General features: G+C 36.6%; 1 protein-coding gene across 1 annotated transcript in view; it reads left to right on the top strand.

Moving 5' to 3' along the window:
• The first annotated feature begins 1,432 nt into the window (after positions 1-1,432).
• Positions 1,433-21,546, top strand: part of kita (KIT proto-oncogene, receptor tyrosine kinase a) — a 39,627-nt gene continuing 19,513 nt past the window's right edge. The window contains exons 1-9 of the mRNA XM_088627426.1: positions 1,433-1,595; positions 6,606-6,869; positions 7,793-8,077; positions 9,850-9,989; positions 10,378-10,540; positions 10,847-11,033; positions 11,787-11,902; positions 12,000-12,114; positions 17,772-17,956. Coding sequence (XP_088483552.1) covers positions 1,532-1,595; positions 6,606-6,869; positions 7,793-8,077; positions 9,850-9,989; positions 10,378-10,540; positions 10,847-11,033; positions 11,787-11,902; positions 12,000-12,114; positions 17,772-17,956 — 1,519 coding nt within the window. The 5' untranslated portion in view covers positions 1,433-1,531. The remainder of the gene's footprint in view (positions 1,596-6,605; positions 6,870-7,792; positions 8,078-9,849; positions 9,990-10,377; positions 10,541-10,846; positions 11,034-11,786; positions 11,903-11,999; positions 12,115-17,771; positions 17,957-21,546) is intronic.

Genomic DNA, 21,546 nt, shown 5'->3' with positions numbered 1-21,546 from the left:
AGTGTCCCCCACCCAGCAGTTCAAAATCCCACAATCCACTGAAACAAAACAAATATACACGGCCAATGAATTGACTATATAGAACATTATATATATACAGTACAATTATAGTATAGTTAAAAACCATAGTTTTTATCTTTTTAAATTGTGTGCGACATGTATTGATCACACTTGATCTTCTTAATAAGTGTGTAAAATAACTGACAACATATGCTTATACCCTTGGGAACTAATTGTATTTTACATATTTATGTTGAAAAGAAGACAGATTAGCTCCTGGACACAGATTCCTGGATCACTGTTCAAAGTCATAAAACCTGCTTATGTCTCAGCCCCCAGAGAGACACTTGATGGGCAAATGTCATCATGTCTGCCCTGATGTCAAATCCTTTTATACAGTTGTACTAAAGAAGGATATCTGCTACAGCTGTTGGCAGAATTTTGTACATCATTAAAAATTCATCTGCACAGAAATAAGAGGAACTTGAATTCCAAATCAGCAGACACTGTGTTCACTGAGAATTTGACATACTGTGTCAGTATGAAAAGAGGCTTTAGAAGCACCGAGTTCTTGGAGTTGTTTACAACCACTACTATGAAGGTAACTTATTTTTTAACAAAATATTGTCATATTTAAAGTGCATTTTACCCCGAGGTAGACACTGAGCTCTGCAGACAGTTTCATATTTGCTCCAGTCAAGCACCTTGGCAGCCACCACCTCTGGTGTGAAAGACCAGTCAAAAACAAACAAAAAAAGGAACTGAAAGACAGGAATTTGGTAACAAAGTTTATTTTCTGACACTATAAGCATCTTTAATCATTTCACTACTTAAGATGATCAAAGCATTACAAACCACAGAAAATTGTCATACTGATTATAAAATTATACTGCAGATATTGGAGATGAATGATTCAATGCAAAGATATCTTATCCTTGAGATCTGCAAATGTTGACTTCAAAGCCCAATCATTATGTGAGGTGTCACTTATACACTGTAACTAAACAAAGTCCACATAAAATATGTATTTTCCCCAAAATACATATTTTGGGGAAATACGAGGTCAACTAGAATAACAAAATCCCTGCTTGTGGGACACTTCCGTTGTGCCCAGTGTTTCACGGTACAGAAAAACTGACTAAAGTTTGCTTTCGAGGTGACAGTAAGAAACTAGTGTATTAAAATACACGCATTTAGCATTAAAAATAAACTTTGGCAGCTGAGGTTTATTTTGTTAATGTTTATTGATATATTTACAAGTTCGTTTAATTTTTTTGCAGTACTGTAACTTAGTCTTGTAAAACAATTTAATTATCCAATTAAGCCAATCATATTACGTTTAAAGGAACTTTCTTCTTTCTTCCTTCCTGCGGTGGTGTCTTGGAGACAGACTGAAAGGCTGCTGGTAGTTAGTGTTCTGCGCCTTTAAGACTTGAATAGGTGGAACGAAGCAGGCTGTAGTGTTAAGTGCTGCGCAACTCAGGCGACAAAGCAGATCTATAGCAGAGAGGTGGACAAACAGATAAATGGAATGTTAACAATGGGATATACCTGGGTTTCGTTTTTTACCTTGATGCTGTTATGGTTTGAAAAAGGTAGGGTTCTTCACCGGTGAAAGCAGGCTGAAGTCGCTAATGCGTGTTGTAGGAATTTGATGATTTATCAGTGATGCTTGAACGGAGCAGGATTTCACTTTAAGAAATCTAAGTTTAATTACATTAAACTAAACTTAAACTAAAGTTTTTTTTAAGAGGATGAAGTTACTTTAATTGGGGATGTCAAAATCTTGTTTGTGTATCTCAAATGGTTAGTGTATAATTTAACTTTAAATTGTTTCGATTCTCTGCACCTAACATAGGAAAGCACTTTCTCATTTTAAATTTATGCGAACTGGATTAATAACATCTATCAGCACAGGACTCTATAAAATATTAGTTTTAACCCCTAAAGTTACATTATTCTTTCATGCATATAATATAGTGAATTATTTATGATATCGGTGAAAAAAAACTACCGTTCATTAATGTAACAGTTGTTTGCTAGTTGTGGAAAAAAATGTTACATGTATTTAGACTTTTGCTCTTTTATTTAATATTTACAAAAAGTTATAAAGAGATACATTACAACAGAGCACCTGTAATATGAATGTCGTACTCCACGACACCACTGGCTTACTTAGCAGGATAAGCGCATCGGCAGGGGTGCTGGCGCTGAATTCGACTAACAGCTTAATTCGTTAATAATTTAAAACATTTATTGTACAACAAATTACATATCACTAAAATGCTGTGTGTTCTCCATTCTCCTCTTCGTAAATGATCTATTTTACCACTTTTTACATGAAGAAATCGATTCCTTCTTTTCTGTCGTTACAATACAAAAGTACATTTGCATGCTTGCTGCACAACATACCATGTTATTAAAAGGCGCTTCGGAGCAGACTGACTTTGTTGTTAGGTACGACAGGTAACGTGGAGGTGGAGCATCAAGGAGCGGCCGTATTTGTTTTAAGGGTGCTTTAAAAACTGCCTGGACACGGATGTAGGTAGTGTTGCATTTAGGCAGTGAATGGATCACGCCTTACACAAGACAAACTTCCAGCGCTTGCAACTCGTATGATAGTAACGTACGTTCATTATAAAAGCAACAAAGCTTTTGCTAAATTAAAGTTGCAACCGTAGCCCCTTTGAGGAAAACGGTTTGGAAACGTGATACTAGTAGTACGAGTAGTCAGAGCGCTTTGGCTGGACAGTGAAGCGGTAATTTGAGCAAAACTAAATGAATATACCATAGCCTGCTGTGAAGGAGCAGACGTATTTCTTTTCTCTTGAAGACAGGGATTGTTGTTACATTCGTGGAGACAGTTAAAGCTCAGTGTCCAAGCTGTATCAGTCTGGTCATCAAGGACTTCACGGAAGAGGACAGGACTGCGTGAATTTATGTATGCTTCTGTTTTCGCTCACAAGCTAAATCCCCAGAGTGTTTTTCTCTGCAATAATAACAGGCTTCCCATTTAAACAAGTATCTAATTAGTCTGTATTGGAGAAACACCGTCTTATCCCACAGCCTAATGCTACAAATCTGACTTTTTGCGAGGCTATAATCTTGCATTAGTAGTTTTAAAGCAGTTAAGCCATCCAGCCCTTGTATCAAAAAATGACAAAGAGTGTGTTCTTATGTGCTTTTGACTGCACAATCTTTTTCTCTTTGGATCTTTAAACAGTTGCAAACTCGGTGAGGAAAGGCGGAAGGTGTGTGACTGGAGGAGCAAGCAAAACAAACCTAGTCTGCGGAATTTACAACTCTGTACATGTTTACATGTACAAAATTGTAATGTAATTGTCATGCAATACATGATTTGAATATAGTCTTTTGTCTTGTCCTTGCAAGTCCGATGGTCACGATTGTTCATTGTGGACTTTTTATTAGCCCTCCGATTTAGAGGGTACGCAGGGTAAACCTTAGAGCTAAAATTAGGCATTTAGAATCTGTCCATCAGTCTGTTTTCTACACTGCTTTATCCAGGACGATGTTGTGGGGGAGCTGGAGCCTATCTCAACAAGCAAAGGGTGCAAGGCAGCATACACCCTGGATACACCCAGTCTATCGCAGGCCACACACACACAGACACACTCACACCAAGGCCAGTCTTCCCAGAAGCCAATTAACTCACCAGTATGTCTTTGGACTATGGGAGGAAATCCACACAAACAAGTGGAGAATGTATGATATGCACGCTCTAGATCGCACCTCTGGTCCTGAATTGAACCCAGGACCCCAGTGCTGCGAGGCAGCGATGCTGACCACTGTAGCACAGTGCTGCTCTACATTTGGAAATTAATCTATTATTTGAAAGTGAAAATAACATAAATCTGTTTGCCTTGAAATTATTCCCCTATTTATCCCTCACAGTTGCGTGCAGGCTGAGTATCCTGTCAGGCTGTCTGTTGTCTGTCTTTATAACATTCAGTACATAATTAACTTGAATCCAGGATTTTGCAGAACAAAGAAATCAATGACCTTTCATTTACAGCTTCAGTCAGTAGCTTCCATATGTGTATAGTATTTACAGATGTTGAAATAATTTGTACATGTTTTCATGGGGTAGTCAAGGACATTAACTTTCTTATTTTAAAGCCACACAATTGCAGCTTTAGCCTTGTGCTTTGGTTCTCTAGTATATCTTGCTGAAAAGTAATTTTTGTCTGCGTTTTAGATCCGAGTAGGTTTTCTCTAAGATTTGCCAGTATTTTGCTCTGTCTATGTTCTCATCAGCTTTCTTCTTTTGATGAGAAGCAGAAGAATAACATGGTGCTGCCACCATGCTTGACGACAGGGGTGGGTTTGACTGAGTGATAATCGATGTTGTATTTGTGTCAGATATAACACTTGGCATGTAGATCAAAAGGGTCCAGTTTTTTCTTGTCTGATCACAAAGCCTTTCGCTAAATGATTGCATATCACTTAAGGCTTTTGTTGCAAAGCCCATGAGGAGATTTTAGATGTTCTCTTTTGTTCCATACAAGCCTCATTGTGGAGTGAACTCTGTAACTCTGTAAGTCACCATTGAGCTCCCTTTGGCATCCCTCACCAGTTTCCTCCTTGCCTAGCTGCTCTGTTTGGAAGGACAGGCTGATCTATGGAGTGTCTGGCTGCCCTCGACTCCTTACTGATTGACTTCACCATGCTCAAAGAGACATTAACGGTCTTTGTTTTCATATTCTGCTCCTCGTCTGCGCCTTTATGCAGCTTTATCCTTGACTTGTTTTGAAACCCCATTGGTCTTCATGGTTAAATTGTTGCTTGAAATCCACTATCTTCCCGAGAGACCTTACAAAGATACTGTAGTTGTATTTATATTTAAACCATCTAAACCACCTTTATTGCACACAGACCACTCTACTAATTATGTTTCTAATAGGTAATTTTGTGAACCTAAATTAATTTAGATTTGCAACAGAAAAGGGACTGAATTGATGTGTGGTGAGCGTTCTGGCGCACTATGGCTGCCGTCGCATCATCCAGGTGGATGCTGCACATTAGTGGTGGTGGAGGGGATCCCCATTACCTGTAAAGCGTTTTGAGTGGAGTGTCCAGAAAAGTGCTATATAAGTGTTAGCAATTATTATTATTATTATTATTATTATTATTATTATTATTATTATTATAATTGTAATGACTTCCATTTTTCATTGAACTATGTATTGTTTTTGCTTTGAGTGTTGAAGTAGGTTGTAGATACAGTATAACAAATGTTTGCTGCTTTAAAGTGCCATGGCAGCCCACTTGAAAACAAGAGAATATGAAAGCTGTGCAAAGGTCTGAATACTTTGGAAAGGTGTTATACAATAATTTTATTCAAACAGGGGACATGTACTTGTCCTTCATTTAAGTGAAGGAAGGGGGTCTTTAGTCAATCCAATATAGACTATTCCGTTCAACCTAATAAAATAGGGATGGAAATTTAATAAATAAAATGTCTTGAGCAGAAAAAGTAAATGTCTATAGAGTTTAACCTTAGCTTTGCTTATGCTGGTTGACCAATATCATGCTTTTGATGTGAATTTTTACATTTTTTTTATTTTAAGCTTCTGTTCTTCCTGTGAACTGTTCTCATTTAGATGTTTTAGGAGAGGTTAGCACCTTCAATGAGAAACACCAGTTCTTATGAAGAAAAAATGTAGTTAAGACTGATCTCACAGTATGATATGAGGTTATGTGCAAAAGCTCTAAACTCGTTATATACCATTTGATGGAACATACAGACGTATACACACTGAAAGGAGCATTCAAAATTATGAAAAGTTATTTGGATTATGCAGTTTCTCTAAAGTCTTGCAAATGTAAGGTCTAGGTCCCCCTGTGGTTTCTGTTTGGAGTACAGCACAACTGCTCCAGACACACTTTTACCTGAGGGGCCTTTTACCAAATTTTCAGTACAAAGAATAACATTTGGTGGAGCCAAAGAGACTCACGCGTTTTTGCTTTTCCATGTGGGGGCTCATTTATATTTTGCTAACAGCAATACTGAGTCCAGTTCACGTGAGGTGGACATGACCAAGTACTGCTGGTTGGTACTTTGTAAAGGCAATAAGAACATAAGAATAATGCTTATGTTCTTACTACTGTTCTTTTGTCATAAGAGGTCTGTTACTTCTTGAAGCAAAACCCAGTAAACATCTCGATGATCTTATTTTGAGCATTTGAAAAAAAATAGTACATCCGTATGAATGTATTTTTGGAGGTGGGCATGGTCTTCACATGGAAGTAAAGCTGCAAAAATGCAGTAAATATAGAGATATCAGATGTACAATCAGAATCAACAATCCAATTATAACTTTAAGGAAAAAGTAGTAGTGCATCTTATTTAGCAGAAGAAAAGATTAGGTTTAATCCAAAACTGTAATAATAAACACAAAGCATTTATCTGTTGTGAGCCTTAATTGTGTTGACATTTGATAAACTAAAAGTGAGCTGAAATGCAGTATTCCTAAAAGACACCCTGAATTGGATTTAAAATGTGTGTAAACGTATTACTTACGTATGATGCATTGTCTCTGTTATATGAAATTACTTTCCTATATTTTTTATTTTTTTCATTTTAGGCTGGACGGCGCCTGTGATTACACCAAATCTGTCCTATATGGTGCTTTTGAAAGGTGGATCTTTCACGCTGCAATGCCGTGATAATTCCAGTGTGAAGTGGTCTCTGGAAAGAGATGTTGGATATAAGAAAGATCTCAAATCTGAAAACAAAGATGGTAGTTATTATTTAACTATTTCCTATGCAAAGCCCGATGTGATGGGTCGGTATGTTTGTATAAATGAACAAACATTGGCACAGAGCTCAGTCTACATTTTTGTAAAAGGTAAGGCTTATCATTATTGTTATTTTTTTACTCTGAATAGGAGATTTTTTCTATATGTCTATAGGAAACTTTTGATAAACTTATATTTTGTAATTCGTTTTCATCCTAATAACCACCACTCCCAACCAGTGATTATTAAATGCTTTTGATTAAAATGCTTATTAAGTAGCCTTTTCTATTTGGTTTATTTTAAATGGCTGATTTAAGATCTGAGATTAAATAATATCCATTACACCTAAACCTATATAACAAGAGTAAATCTTTAGGAAGTGTTAGGAAGTCATGATATCCTGAGATGTTAAATGGGCTAAACAGCTCTTTTCATCTGTCACTCTGTCACTCCTGTCTAGTTTATAAAAGTACAGTATCTTAACTTACTGAGCATGTGGTGGCAACACATTTGTAGCAATGATTTATTTTAAAAAGGATGTAGATATATACATTATTTAAATAAAAAACAAACTATGACTACATATTCTAGATTGTGTATACTATTTGTAAGTAAATACCGCATGGGTATATTTATATTCTTTCATTTTTTAAAGTTCTCCCTTAATTTTTGTGGACCTTTATGATACAAATATATAGTGAAATATTTGAGTTTTACTTGAAATTGTAAACTTTGCTAGATTGCATGATTTTGCCATTTTTTCAATCATCAAGTTGAAATGTAATGTCATATTTTACTGTCTGTGTTGTTGAGGTGGGAATTATCACAAAAGCTCTTTCTTAAGGAATGGTCCCTTCAATACCTATAATTTTCCCAAAAGAAATCAGTTTTAACAGAAGCTTAGATGGGATAATATTTTAATTCCTTCTAATTAATGTGTAAAGCAAATTATATATATTTCTGCAAAAATATTACTGAAGGGGCTACCATTCGACTGGAATACAGTATATGACATTTTCTTCTGTGCTTACAGACCCCCCAAATCTTTTTCAAAAGACCATAATGGTGGATGTCATAAGCAGAGTGGGGGATGATCCTATCATTCCCTGCCTTGTGACTGACCCAGACACAAAGGGTTTGAAGCTGGAGAAATGCAGTGGGGAGCCAGTTCCCAAGGAGATGAACACCACTGCCAGCATTGAAAAGGGGATCACCATTAATAGCGTACAAAAGATATTTGAAGGCTGCTATGTCTGTACTGCAAAGTACAATGGAAAAGATGTCAAGTCGGATGAATATAACTTAATAGTACGCCTTGGTAAGAAAAAAGAGTTGGATTCTTACCCTATTGGGGAATTTGGACAAATCACTGTACAGTCATACCTACTGTATGTATTTCTTGCATAAAAATAAATGTCCATAGTATTAAATCAGAGGATAAAAACGCACATTTTCTGTGCTTGTACATAACACTAAAAGTTGGTGAACATCAGTAGTTGTGAGCAGATTATTAGAATGTAATAAATCTGAACTTTTATTTCAATAATAAATTCTTAGTGACCGTCATAACATAACATGGGTGGCACAGTGGATGTGTGTTTAACATTGCTAGCTCACAGTGCTGGGGCCCTGGGTTCAATTCCTGGGGGTTATTTGGAAACCATCAACAGCTAGATCATTCTTGTGTATCTTACTAAGTCAGAGTATGTTGCTTCAATCTAAAGGAAGAGATCATGACCGAACCCTTGATACCAAAAGTGTGCACATTTAATACCTCCTTATCTTTTGAATCATGTGCATTCTTGTTTAGATATGTGTAGATTTTTTTATTAATCGTGCCCAGTGATCCATACTCTACATCCTATTTGCAAATCAGCCTACAGTAGTCAAACCAATAAGTTAATTTTGTATTCATCACTGTTGTAGCTGTTGAAATATTAGCACTTAAATTTCATTGGAGGAGGTAGGCATGTACTGTATGATTATTTAAGTACTCCTGCAAAACATCTGGAGAGGATAAAAGAACAAATTAATTAAAGAAAAACGGCAAGGTTTCTGCAAGAAATATCTGCTTTAAATCATACTAAAAAACAAGCCTTCTTTTTATGAAGCGTAAGGGTTGAGATAAAACTGAAATCTTCACTACTTCCCCGGAGAACCCCTCCCACCTGTTGCTGTAAGATAGACAAAGTAGGTGGTAATACTGAAGAGCTGTATTGAGAACTGACTGCTGCAGTTTTCTGCTCTATAAGCTGCACTCTGGATACATCCCTGGTTTCTCTGCTCAAAAAGTAATGCTCAGAGGTGTTCGTCTGAATGTCTTGCGTAACTGCAGGTGTGCTTTGTAGGCAAATCTTATATTTAAATATATACCAGTCCCCTGGGTAAGGATTTGAAGAGCAGATCATTGAGTTTGCCCCGAGCTCCACCTATGCAAATACATCTGCACCAGACTGTCAACACCTTTAAAAAAGCAACGGCTGAAACAGTTTTTAGTGCTTTGTGCTTTAACTATAGTGCCCAACATTCTTGTGTTTTCATGTATAAAACATACATGTATACATGCGTTTTCATGTATTTTTTTCAGTTTTCACTTCATTTCATATGTTATTGAATGCTATAATGAGTTCTATTAGCATCATCACTTTCTATGATACCTCAGCATTCAAAGCTTCCATAAAAGGCTGCCTAAGAAGTACTATACAATGGCAATAGAGAATACAGGTGTGTAATCTGTCAGGTTTGCACCAGACTGGTAATGTTGTCCTCTCATTACGTCATCGATAGGTTTTCGGTCTGGATGGAACTTGGTTACCCTGTGCACAACTGCACATTCTCATATGCTTCACCTCCAAAGCTAACAGATAAGACTAGGAACAATTTATGTTGCAAATGAAATTTTCACATTTACTAAAATCACTTTTCTTTTTTGACCTTGTGCACATTATTTTTCTATGAAATTCTCTTGCCATGGAGCTGTGATGGACAGCATAGTGGACCTGTAACAACATTTGTCTTTGTGGGTACTTTTGTACTAAAAACAGAAGCAAAAACATATGGTGGATTAAATATTTGTTAATTTCTCTAAAGCTTCTTCGCACGCACCGGACATTAAATTGGATAAAAACAAAAAAGTGATTCTGATAAAAGGCGAGACATTTGAAGTAAAATGCAGTACTGTCAATGTGGATCATGCTTTCACTCTGGGGTGGATTTGTCCAGAAGCTGTGGTAAGAACTTAATTTTAATGTTTTTAGTAACAATTTATTAATAAGAAAATTAATGTTTCCCTAAGCTTGCTCATTTTGAACAAGGAAAATCAGCACGTACTTGAAAGGGAATACTGTTAATTACTGTAGATGTGATACCATCTCGGGGACCTGTGAAATCATGTCGATTGGATTGTATTGCTGTAAGGGTCAGTGGGTGCTGTGCGCTGTGTGCTGTTTGCAGTATGCTTAGTGGTCAAGATGTAACTGCCTTTATATATTACTTTCTCATTAAAGATTTATTTAGAACCAGTCACTAAATAAAGATCTTTTCAGGACCTTAAATATCTCAATTAATCAGCACTATTTCTTTTGATTTGGGGTAAAATATTTTAAATCATACCAATAGGATTGCACTGTGAAGCGGGAAACCAGAAAGCAGATTGATAATTATTCAAAAGATTCACAGCTACTGATCCATTCGGTTAAAGTCACGGATTCAGGAATTTATCAGTGTGCAGCAGAAAATAAAAAAGGAAAAACTATGACTTCAGTTGAACTACAGATTCTAGGTAAGAAAATGTTTTTGTCTACCACGTGAGTGTACAATACAAAGAAGTTCTACACAGCATTGTCTATTTATCTAGTCTCTTACCTTCAGTATGCTTTTACTTCCTAAGTAAGGTGTTGGTGGAAAGGAAAATGCTTATAAAATGAGAAATTCACACTATATACATGTTTATTTTTTACTTGGTAGGGTTTTGCTTTGTTTCTATTGTTGTATATTGTGATAGTATGGTAGATTACTAACAGGCCTTGATTTGTTCATAACATCACTCGTCTGTATTTTATGTAGAACTGTCTTTACTTCATTCCAGAGAGGGGATTCATTAACATTTCAGCATCAGAAAACACCACCATTAATGTTAAAGCTGGGGAAAGTTTAACTTTAACAGTAGAATTTGAGGCATACCCTCGTCCTGAGAGTCTTTACTGGATGTATGAGGGTGAAGAGCTGCAAAACGCCTCTGACCATATTATTGCCACAGAAGAAGACAGCTACAGGTGATCAAGATTTTAAGAATTTGTTTCATTGTATTAAAAAATTAAATTCTTCCATTTTGTCTAGAATGTTTCACAGAAGTAGTTTGTGTGACTCAGGCTGTGGATGCTTTCTGTTACTCCCTCAATTGAGTTAGAACATGATACCATCTGTCTTTTAAAAAGCCTTTAAAGCCAAAGTACAGTTTTAAATGGGAATTTTTCCATTTTTGTCTGTACCAATATGAAGTGGGAAAAGCAAGAAATTACTCCAAACACTAATAACTAACAATATAATTGGAAATATATGATATTTCTTTTAGTTTTAGGTTGATTTGGCTTCTGAAAACATTGGCCCTGGTGTGTGAGAGTGTGTGAGAGTACGTGTGAGCCTTGCAGTGGACCCAATGTAGTGTCACCTTTCATTCTTAAGAATCTGCCTTGTACCACACAGGATCCAGGAGAAAAGCTAATGATTTGTGCCACTGAGTGACGGTCAGCTATCTACAGCCATGACTGTCTGTTGCCTCATGTGGCTTTCTGGCAGAGACAGGTGTTGTTTGCCTATAGAACATGGAACATGCTGGAAACCATTTAAAAAAATATTGAGGATCTGTTTAGGGGTTATTGTAGCCTGATAAAAGATTTATTGCAAATCGGGTTCTTTATTTGGCCAGTTGCAAACAAAGTATTTCTTCCATCTTCTCGAGTTGTTTCACAGAGTTTGATTAAAGGTGTATGTAACATTTGAGATCAATTATTATTTTGTTTTTATAGGTACCACAGCAGACTGAAGCTTGTGCGTCTCAGAGGATCAGAGGGAGGCAATTACACATTTTTCACATCAAACTCATACGCTGCTGTGAACCAGACCTTCGATGTTCATGTTCTAAGTAAGTTAAGGGATGGTAATAGGTAGTGTATATGTGTGTATTTAACATGGATTTTTTGAGACCTAAGGGTTATTTTTGTTTCCGTGCAATGTATTAGGTAAACCAGAGATTATATCTCAGGAAGGACCGATCAATGGCCAGGTTCGCTGTGTTGCAGCTGGGTATATGGCTCCTGAAATCTCTTGGTACTCTTGTAAACAGCCTCATGTGCGGTAAGTTTAACTTGTTAAGGTTGAGAGTTACAGTGAAAACTGCATTCTGAAAAGCTTGCTTGTGACAGTGAGGTACATATGTGGATAGGCAGAGAGAGTATGATAAGAAATCTGTCTTTCATCCACTAGCCACTCAGAGATCACAGATGTACATTGATATCATGTTCTACACAGCCAAACATCTGTATCCTTTTGATTCCGACAAGTGCTTTCAAACATACATGCTAAGAACATAATCTTTCGTCATGTATAAAATTAAAATAAATCTACAACACCAAAAATTACATGCAGTCATCTGACTTTTCCCATGGCAAGCACATCTATCCCCTCATGACCTGGATCTGAATAGTGAAGGCAGGGAGGCATGGACAGACAGGGACACAAAGAAACCATAACTCCTGAGTCTGTGTTTCTTAAGGCTACTTGCAACACTGGGTTGTTATAACTGTGCTCTTTTACAATGTTTTTCTTCTTGTTACAAATTTGGTAGTTTGTTTTGCTTATGATTATTGTTAAGTGAGAAAGCTCTAACTTGGATTTCCCCTGATCTCCGAATCAACAAAGGTGATGCTCTAAGTTTTTTTCCTCAGAATGTAAAATCAATTCCTGTTGTAATAGAGGAGAGAAATGTTTATTAAGGCTAAGATACCCTGATGTTAACAGCATAGGATTCCTAATTTAATTTTTCCCACACTGATTCTATAACATTGATGGATGTCTTTCCTCTTTTGAACAAAGGCACAAGTTATACAGTACCTCAAGAATAAAATGCTTTGAAAGAGCCCCATGTGTTTAGAAGTTGAACAGAGATTGGTTTCTTCCAAAGCCACATCTAAAGTGCAATTTTTAGACTGCTGCAATTTACTGCCAAGCCAGAGCTCTTCCCAGCTGGCAGAACTGCCTTTACCACAATGAACTCGCTAATGCAATCTGAGTATTACATCTTTACAGTAGCACCCTCTACTCAGTGTGCTGTTGTAAAACACAATTCCCACAAACTCAAACAAATAATTCTACTGGGTCAGAAAACAATTGAGGTAAGCTTGACTTTGCATTTTCGTGGTGTTTTCTTAGTCACACTGCATTGTTTATGTGAAAGGAAGCAATGAGCAAGAAAGACATCTGAATTGATACTAAAAATTCTTTTCCATTAAAATGAGCTTCACCAGACAATTTCGTAAAGCCTTAAGACAAGACATTTCAAAATATGGAGGCACAACTTTTATCTGCCAAACATCTGATGATGATGTATACTGTATGTTAATAAACACTTGCAACAAGTCCTACATTTCTAATAATTCAGAAATGTACCCTTCCTTTACTGTAATAAATCCAATTTAAGCTTTATTTTAACTTTGCCATTATTGTTTAATTAGATACTGTAAATTCTCAGTTTGTCCATATTTAGTACTCACTCACATAACCTGAAAATGTCATGGGCAGATGCTGGTCTCATAAAAAAAACAGTGAGTCAATAACTGTGTTAAAGCTCCACTGCTTGTGAGCAGAGAAAACAGCCTGGAGCAGAGGCTTACTTCATTTGCATTAGGTTCTTACAGTGAAGACGTGTGTGAGTAAGAACGCAAAGTTCACTGCAGGTGACTCTTCTTAAAACAAGGGCATTTTATGTAATGTTTATTATGTAGTTAGGCTGAGAGTTTTATTTACTTTTGCAGGGGGCATAACCTAACAAAGTCAGGCAAGGTTATGAAGTTTTCAGTGAGTTTGTCCCTGGGTGTGGAATTGGTGTAAATGATATGCTAGAAATTCTTATATGATATCTAAGTAAGACTTTGGCATTTAATTCTAAAAAAACAAATCCTCTTTGTCAAAGTTTGTTTTAACTGAACCCTGCTTTGATAAACCCTCAGACTGTAAGTGCATATTTTGTTTTTTTAAAGCTATTATTCTTATTATAAGGTTTCAAAATGGGGATATGAAACCACCATGTGATTTTGAAATTAGTTTTTTTTCTAAAGTTGATTTAATCATTGTAACAGAGAAGCAGAATGCATGCTTCTCCATTTAGGAAAATCTTATTTACAGTATATATTTGTTGAAAATGTGAATCATAACACCACTGAAGCACTGAATACAGGATGTTCATGTTCATGTCAATCCCAGGCAGCTGCAGTGGGGACAGTCTGGATAATCTAGATAATAACTAGATAATCTGGATAAATAGGGTTCTGATAAGAGAACACTGAAGTAGTGAAGGTTTATGTATTTACTTTCTTACTAGCTGTGTTTTAATTAGTTTTTATATAAAGTTTGCTCTATATTTATTTTCTGTTTTCACAAGTAACTGGAAGTCGGTTTTAACAAAATGCAAATGTTCATCAGTTTTTTGCATGAATAAATGAAAATTGACAATTGTAAATCTAACAGTATTGTATATTGCAAAAACAGATCTGTCCAAAATAATTGCATGTTTCTAAAATCATGACATTTACAGTAGATGTATCCACACACTGTGCTTTGTTTTGAAAGAAAAACAAATGTTGAAAATTTAATCATGAAAATGTTTAATAGCCATTAGGTAGTTTCACAAAGTCTTAAAAGATTATAAAAGTTTCTAGAAGTTATCTTCACTGGCTATTAAGGAGACTGAATGCAGAAGCAGAGGACTCATTACATATCAATGTAGTCTAATGTAGTCTAATGTTAAAGTGCATTAATATTGACTGTTCTAGTGATGGCTGTAAAATATTCCATTTGTGACTGTAGTGTCCATCTTCTGGAAGTTTAAGTCTCATTTGATGGTTGATAACCCACAAGGATGTGGACATAAAGTTCTACTCAAATGTGTGATCTGAAAAGTGTTTTGGGTGAATAACGTGCTACCAGTGGAAACAAGTTGGAATCTTCAAAGAAACTTCTACTTCTAATTTTGCCATAACTGCAATTCAGGGTTGACCTCATGAATCTGGTCTCTATAGCAGATGTCCAAAGCTACATAAAAAGAAAAGACTTGGACCTGATAATCAACAACCAATTGACTCAAAAAGGGACCAAGTAATGTATTTAGATTGAACGTGGAGTTTTTTTCCGTAAGCAGTATGATTTACATAGTAAGGTAAAGTTTATGTTGAAAAAGAATGGTTTGGTGACTGTGAAGTATGGAAGTGGATCAGTTTTGCATCCTCTGGTCCAGACATTCTTGTTAGAGTTGAGAGATGGAATTTATTTCAATGTATATCAGATACATGCCTGGTCACAAATGGAGTTCCCAGCAAGATAATAACCTAAAATACAGCTTTAGCTAAAGTACATGCCAAGAGGGTATTCAATCAGAGTTCCTGAATGGCCATTTTAATCCCCAGACATCAACCCAGTAGGACACCTGTGGTGAGAACTATAAAAGCTCTTCCAAAATGCAAACTTCCCAAATGTAATCTGAAGGAGCTGGAAATGGCCTGCATGGAGGAAATGACCAATGGTCCCTAACAAGAAGTACCTGAACCTATTAGTGGTGTTGAAAGGATTATTTTTTAAAGGGCTTGTTAGTTTTTTATGAATTACATTGTATTGAATCTTTAACTCAATGTTACTCTTTCCCAGTTGAGCACCTTAATGGATTATTAGGATTATATTTGAATAGTTAGGCTTTACTTCTTGGGAGTTCTCTAAAGAGACAGTCTTTGAACTTGAGACCCAGCAACTTGGTAGTTTAATCAGGTCTCAGAATAGTGTGTAGCTTGTACTGCGCTGGTCTATGGATGTCATATTGCATGCATCACATGCTCAGAAATTTCTGAAGTATTGTTGATTTTTAATAGTAACTGTAGGTCTGATCACACTATTGCAATGCTCTGTTTCATTTACTGGTCGAGGTCATAATTATCAGCATTTTCATTTGTAGAGTTTATTTTGTTTCAAAAATATAAAAAAAAGGTTCTGATGGAATTATTCCTAACAACAGCTGAGGTGTTTTTTTTCTATATCTCACAATACTTTATGAAATGAAGAACTTCTTATTCTTAATTCACTCCTTCTTAATATCAGTATTAATATCTAATTCAAGAAGAATTTGAAAAAGAAGTCAGAGACGCATTAGAAGAATTAAGTTCTTCTACTGTGTCTCTTTATGCCAGAAAGTGATCTAGTGGCTCTGGTCTGAACTCTTCAGGGCAGCAATATCTCCATTTGCAAACAGATTTATTTCTAATTTCTCTCTCCCAGCTATAACATGTAATATCCTTTTTATGATGTGATCAGAATTGTTACAAATGGTGTTAAATGATCAGAAAGGTAGTTATGTAAAATGTGTCCATATAAAAAAAAAACTTTCAATTGTTTTGAGTACAGTATAGCGAGCAGTATGAACATACTGTTCAGGTGGGCTGGTGACTTGAGGAAGGCAGAGATAAGACTGTGCACTAATGTAGGGCTCTGCGAACTGATCTCTACAGTCGTTACAGCTTTTAAAATTGTGATCTCAAAGAATTTCCCTTCTAAGTGCTTCTGACCCCAACTATTTTGCATGCGAGTGCTTCAGGATTATTTGCATGGCTTTTTTTTGCAAAGCTAATCCTGTGCCTAAATAGAAACACACAAACGATGTTTTGGGAAATTCATTTTGTCTAAATTCTTGTATTTTGTGCATTACAGGAGGTACATTATGCATTTGAAATGATGGGAAAGACCTGGGCAGGGTAGGAGCTAGTAATTATAATGTTTAAAAATGGAATGCCAACAGCAATTGTGCTTTTAGTGTGTCAGAACCAATTTAAATAGGAGTACAAATACTAATTCTAGGAATCATTTCCATAATGACAAAAATAAAAATAATAAAATACAAAATAACTATATTTATATATTTTTTCTGACAGTAGTACCCTGGCATGATTGGACTTGCTTCATTCCATTGCACTCATTCTTATTACTACACCTCAGACAGCTGCTCATGACAAAAGGTCTCATATTATGATGGCTTTCAATTGTTGGGATTCAGGGTAATGAAATTTTACTGTGCGTAATCAGATTTGTCCATAGACTGGTTCAGGTTTAAAGAATTGCTTTAGACATTTTGAGATATGTTCCTGTCCGTTAAGTAACTCATTGCATTGACATTCATAATTTTGCTCTCTGAGAACTATCTATTTTATTCTTGGAGCTGAATAGACCCCAGTCTTACCTTTGACAGGCCTTATTTTGTGATTATAGGATTATCGACATGAGTCAGAGACATGAGTCAGATAAACACACTGATACTGTAGTTCCCTTCAGAAACTGAGTGGGGAGTATGGATGTCTGTGTTTATGGTTGGGTGAGAATGCAGGGCCTGAAAGGGTGGTGTTGGAACTTGAATGGTGTTTTACTGAAAGCAACTTTTCAGCCAACAAAAAAAAAACCAAAGCGTTAGACTACATTTTCAAAGGAGCACCTGAAATTGTTGAGGCAGGTTTTCTTTCTAACAATATCCTCACCCATGTTCTCACTTTGCAGGACAGCACCATTTCCGCTTTCAGTACTGATTTCCTCAGTAGAATTGAAAGCACCGCTATACGTGATATAAAATTATTTTTTATCATTGATGGGTCTTCGCATTACTTACAACAATAAAGTTAAAGCTGACATCAATGCACAAAACTGTCTTGTTTTTCCATATCATTATTGATGCTTGGCAATAAAATTTACAATGTTCTGATTTCTAGGTGCTCAGACCTGCCTGGTGCCACAAAGGAGACTATAGAAGTCAGTACCATCACTTTACCGAGCTCAGAATTTGGGAAGACAGAAATTGCGAGCACTCTGAACATTTCCAAACTGGATTTTCATACCGTGGAATGTGTGGCTCAGATTGGCAATGAGCAGGTTTACAACTTGTTCTCTGTCAATGGTAAGTAGTTTATTTTTTTTCTTAAAGACATGGTCCAAACACAACAATGGCTTAATTAAGATTAAGATAAGATCACTTTACTGGCCATATACAATTTCTTGTATTAGGAATTTATCTTTTCTCATACCCCAACTTGCTCTCCATGAGACACATAGACAGGGAGAGAAGCTTGGGGTCAGAGCGTAGACATCCCTGGAGCAGTTGTGGTTGAGGGCCTTGCTCAAGGGCCCAATGGAGTAGGATTCCTCTGCCAGCCAGCGGGATTCAAACCGGCAACCTTCCAGCCACAGGCAAAGATCGTTAGCCACAGAGCCACCATACTGCCCCTTAAACACTGGTTCAGACAATGTCTGGTGTGTAATCCGTCGTTGGAACAAATCTTTTTGAGTGGGGTTTGCTACAGTGAAGGTGAAAGAAAACATGTAAAAGCTTTGTGAAGGTAATGTGTTTTTGAAGGTAACAAGTGAAATCTGATATCAATCATTCTCAAAGTATTCTCAAAGTATAGCAGGGCAACAAAGTCAAGGTCCTGCCAAGTAAATAAGAAAAAAAAAACTAAAAATAAAATGCTGATTATCCGTTTGATTTAAGTTTTTATTTATTTTTTTGTAAATCTGTGGTTTTAGATTCATTAGACTTTTTTGGGAAATAAAAATACTGTGTAGTTTTAAGCATATGATTTTTAGAAAAAAATTAGGTTGGAATGCACTTTGTTTTTGTGGTGTTTTTGGCTAAACTTATATGAATGTATATCTCAAAAGTGAGCGTGTTGCTAGTATCTTGCATATTATAGATCTTGAGCAGGAGGCTCAAACAAAGCAAGAACTGACAATATTATTGTTTCCTGCAAAAAAAAACCTGCAATTTGGCCTTAATATATTAGAAGAATGAACTATTATACTGTTCTGATATTGTGATCTGTTTTCTTTTTATTCTTGTGTCTGTGAATCTGCTCAAGATGGATTAGACTTCAGTGCAAGTTCAGCATTTGTTGGTGGTATTATCTGTTGCTCATTTTTTTTAATTCCTTTGTTCCCTCAAACTGTCACTCATTCCTGGTTACTATAAATCTTCTCTGTACATTATGCCTTTTTAAATCTGCATCTGCATTATAAATAAAGTTTAGAACAGAGAAGTTTAGAAGTCATAGAAGGCAGCAGAGTCATTAATTATATTATATCAAGTCAGCATTCATAGCACAGATTGTTGTTGTTCTAAGCTTTATGTAAAAGGTGCATCATGTTATCAATCTCAGTTTGATTTGTAATTATATCCAACCTTTCTTTTTGGTTTCATTGCTGAATGTCTATCCAGATTCCTTTTTCTAGCTGTATTTGTTGTGGTCTAGACTGATTAGTTATTTGTAGTTGTCTTGATATATATATTTCACTTTTGGAATTATTCTCACTTTTTAATCAGAGCAGTAATGCATTATTATTTTTAAAATTATGATAATACTCTGTCTGTAGTCCAGTGTCACCACAACTGATATTTGATTTTGAAATTGTGGTGCAGAGATAAAAAGGCAATTCTATTTCCAGAGTAAAAATACGCTGCCACGTTCGCAAGTCTCCCATTTGAAACCTTTCCTCCCGTTATCACCTGGACAGTAGCACAACGTCGCTAAACAACGTTGAAGCAGCTGTCTGGCGTTCTCCCTCCGGCCTAGTTGTTCCGTGTCTTGCGTCGCTGTCTCATTTGTGTTTCTGTACCCGGTGTCCTATTCAGGCCTTATGTCTTGTGTCCTTGTCACATTGTGTCTTGATCCCTGGTGTCCAGTTCGGCCTCAGGTCCATCCCTCTTGTTCAAGACTGATTAGTTATTTGTAGTTGTCTTGATATATATATTTCACTTTTGGAATTATTCTCACTTTTTAATCAGAGCAGTAATGCATTATTATTTTTAAAATTATGATAATACTCTGTCTGTAGTCCAGTGTCACCACAACTGATATTTGATTTTGAAATTGTGGTGCAGAGATAAAAAGGCAATTCTATTTCCAGAGTAAAAATAATCTCAACAAATTATTTAGCTACAGTATACTGTACATTGTAGAAGTGTGTTAATTTATTCCTGTTAACCTTTCCTTATTGTATGGATATACAGTGGACGGAAAGCCAACAGAAACCTTTTCTTATTCTATTCCATTGTACTACGTTTGTACTGTACTATTAACAACCTTTAAAGAAAACAATCTCTGTGTTGACCTCAACACACTCAGATGCAAAGACCTCTTTGTGAAGTAGGAAACTGAGGCTCATCCTGTGTACACTGTAGTGAAAACCGTCTGTCTTCCAATTAGACACCAAGCCCACATTTCTAACACTGTGCTTTCTGTTCATTGTGTCAGTAAGATAACTGCAGTCCAAACATGTTACAACATTTTTCTAAATAAATAACTAGTCTGTTACATCAGAATTTGGCTTAGAGTACACACAGTATCCTAAGTATGTGCAAGATTTCCAAATAGGGCGTCTCACTTGAAGAATAACTTAATGCTCTTATAAGAAGGGTTCTGTAGAGCACTGAAGAATGGCTGGCTTAAAAAGCCATTGACAGATTTGCAAGGGATTTGTTCTTGCAGACGTTGCATTCTGAGATTTGAAATAGAGAGCAATCTTCTTTAGGCTGAAGAGCTCATTACACATGACTGGAGTGACAAGAAAATAATAAATGACAGGCTTCTCATATGAGAAAAAGATAATTATAAGATATGTTGATTCTGACAAAATGGAGATTACAACAAAAGTTTGGGAGTGGTGACAACAACCAAGTTCCATCAAACTCGACTGTCAGTAATGAGCAATCACTCCTGACATCCATTCCTCTCCCAAAACGCTAAAAATACCTACGAGATCCCTATTTCTTTCTCTTGCATGTCTCTTGCATGAGCCTCACTGTCTCGCATGTGTTCTTACACAGACAGTACTACGACCCTGCCTACACCATACAATCATTATTCCCGTTTGCTGCTCCGATGCACAGTTGATCTCAGCCAGGATCCGCAGACTTCCTTGTTCTCCGCGTACCAACTGGCCATTGATCTGACTCTTCATTGCTTTTCAACATCTGCCAGCTTCATCTGCAGGTCATGCCTTTCCCAAGACCGAGACCCGCCGTTGTCAACGTTCCAAACCCCTAGCACTCGACTACCCACTTACTTCTCCTGTTTTTTTTAAATGGGCTGCTCTCAAAAAACGTACATTCGCTGCCACGTTCGCAAGTCTCCCATTCGAAACCTTTCCTCCCGTTATCACCTGGACAGTAGCACAACGTCACTAAACAACGTTTAAGCAGCTGTCCAGCGTTCTCCCTCCGGCCTAGTTGTTCCATGTCTTGAGTCGCTGTCTCATTTGTGTTTCTGTACCCGGTGTCCTATTCAGGCCTTATGTCTTGTGTCCTTGTCACATTGTGTCTTGATCCCTGGTGTCCAGTTCGGCCTCAGGTCCATCCCTCTTGTTCTCTGCTGCTACCAAAGCTTGATATTCATACAGGTAAGTCCTACATGTGTCCCTGACTCATTTGTGTCTCTATCCCTGGCGTCCAATGCACTGCTACTAATGCCAACTTCTCAGCTCCAGTTCTGCTCT

This window comes from Lepisosteus platostomus, chromosome 1 (genome assembly GCF_059453375.1).
Source record: "Lepisosteus platostomus isolate fLepPlt1 chromosome 1, fLepPlt1.hap1, whole genome shotgun sequence".
NCBI lineage: Eukaryota > Metazoa > Chordata > Actinopteri > Semionotiformes > Lepisosteidae > Lepisosteus > Lepisosteus platostomus.
Note: the sequence above shows the minus strand (reverse complement) of the source record. Positions and strands in the feature narration are given on the sequence as shown.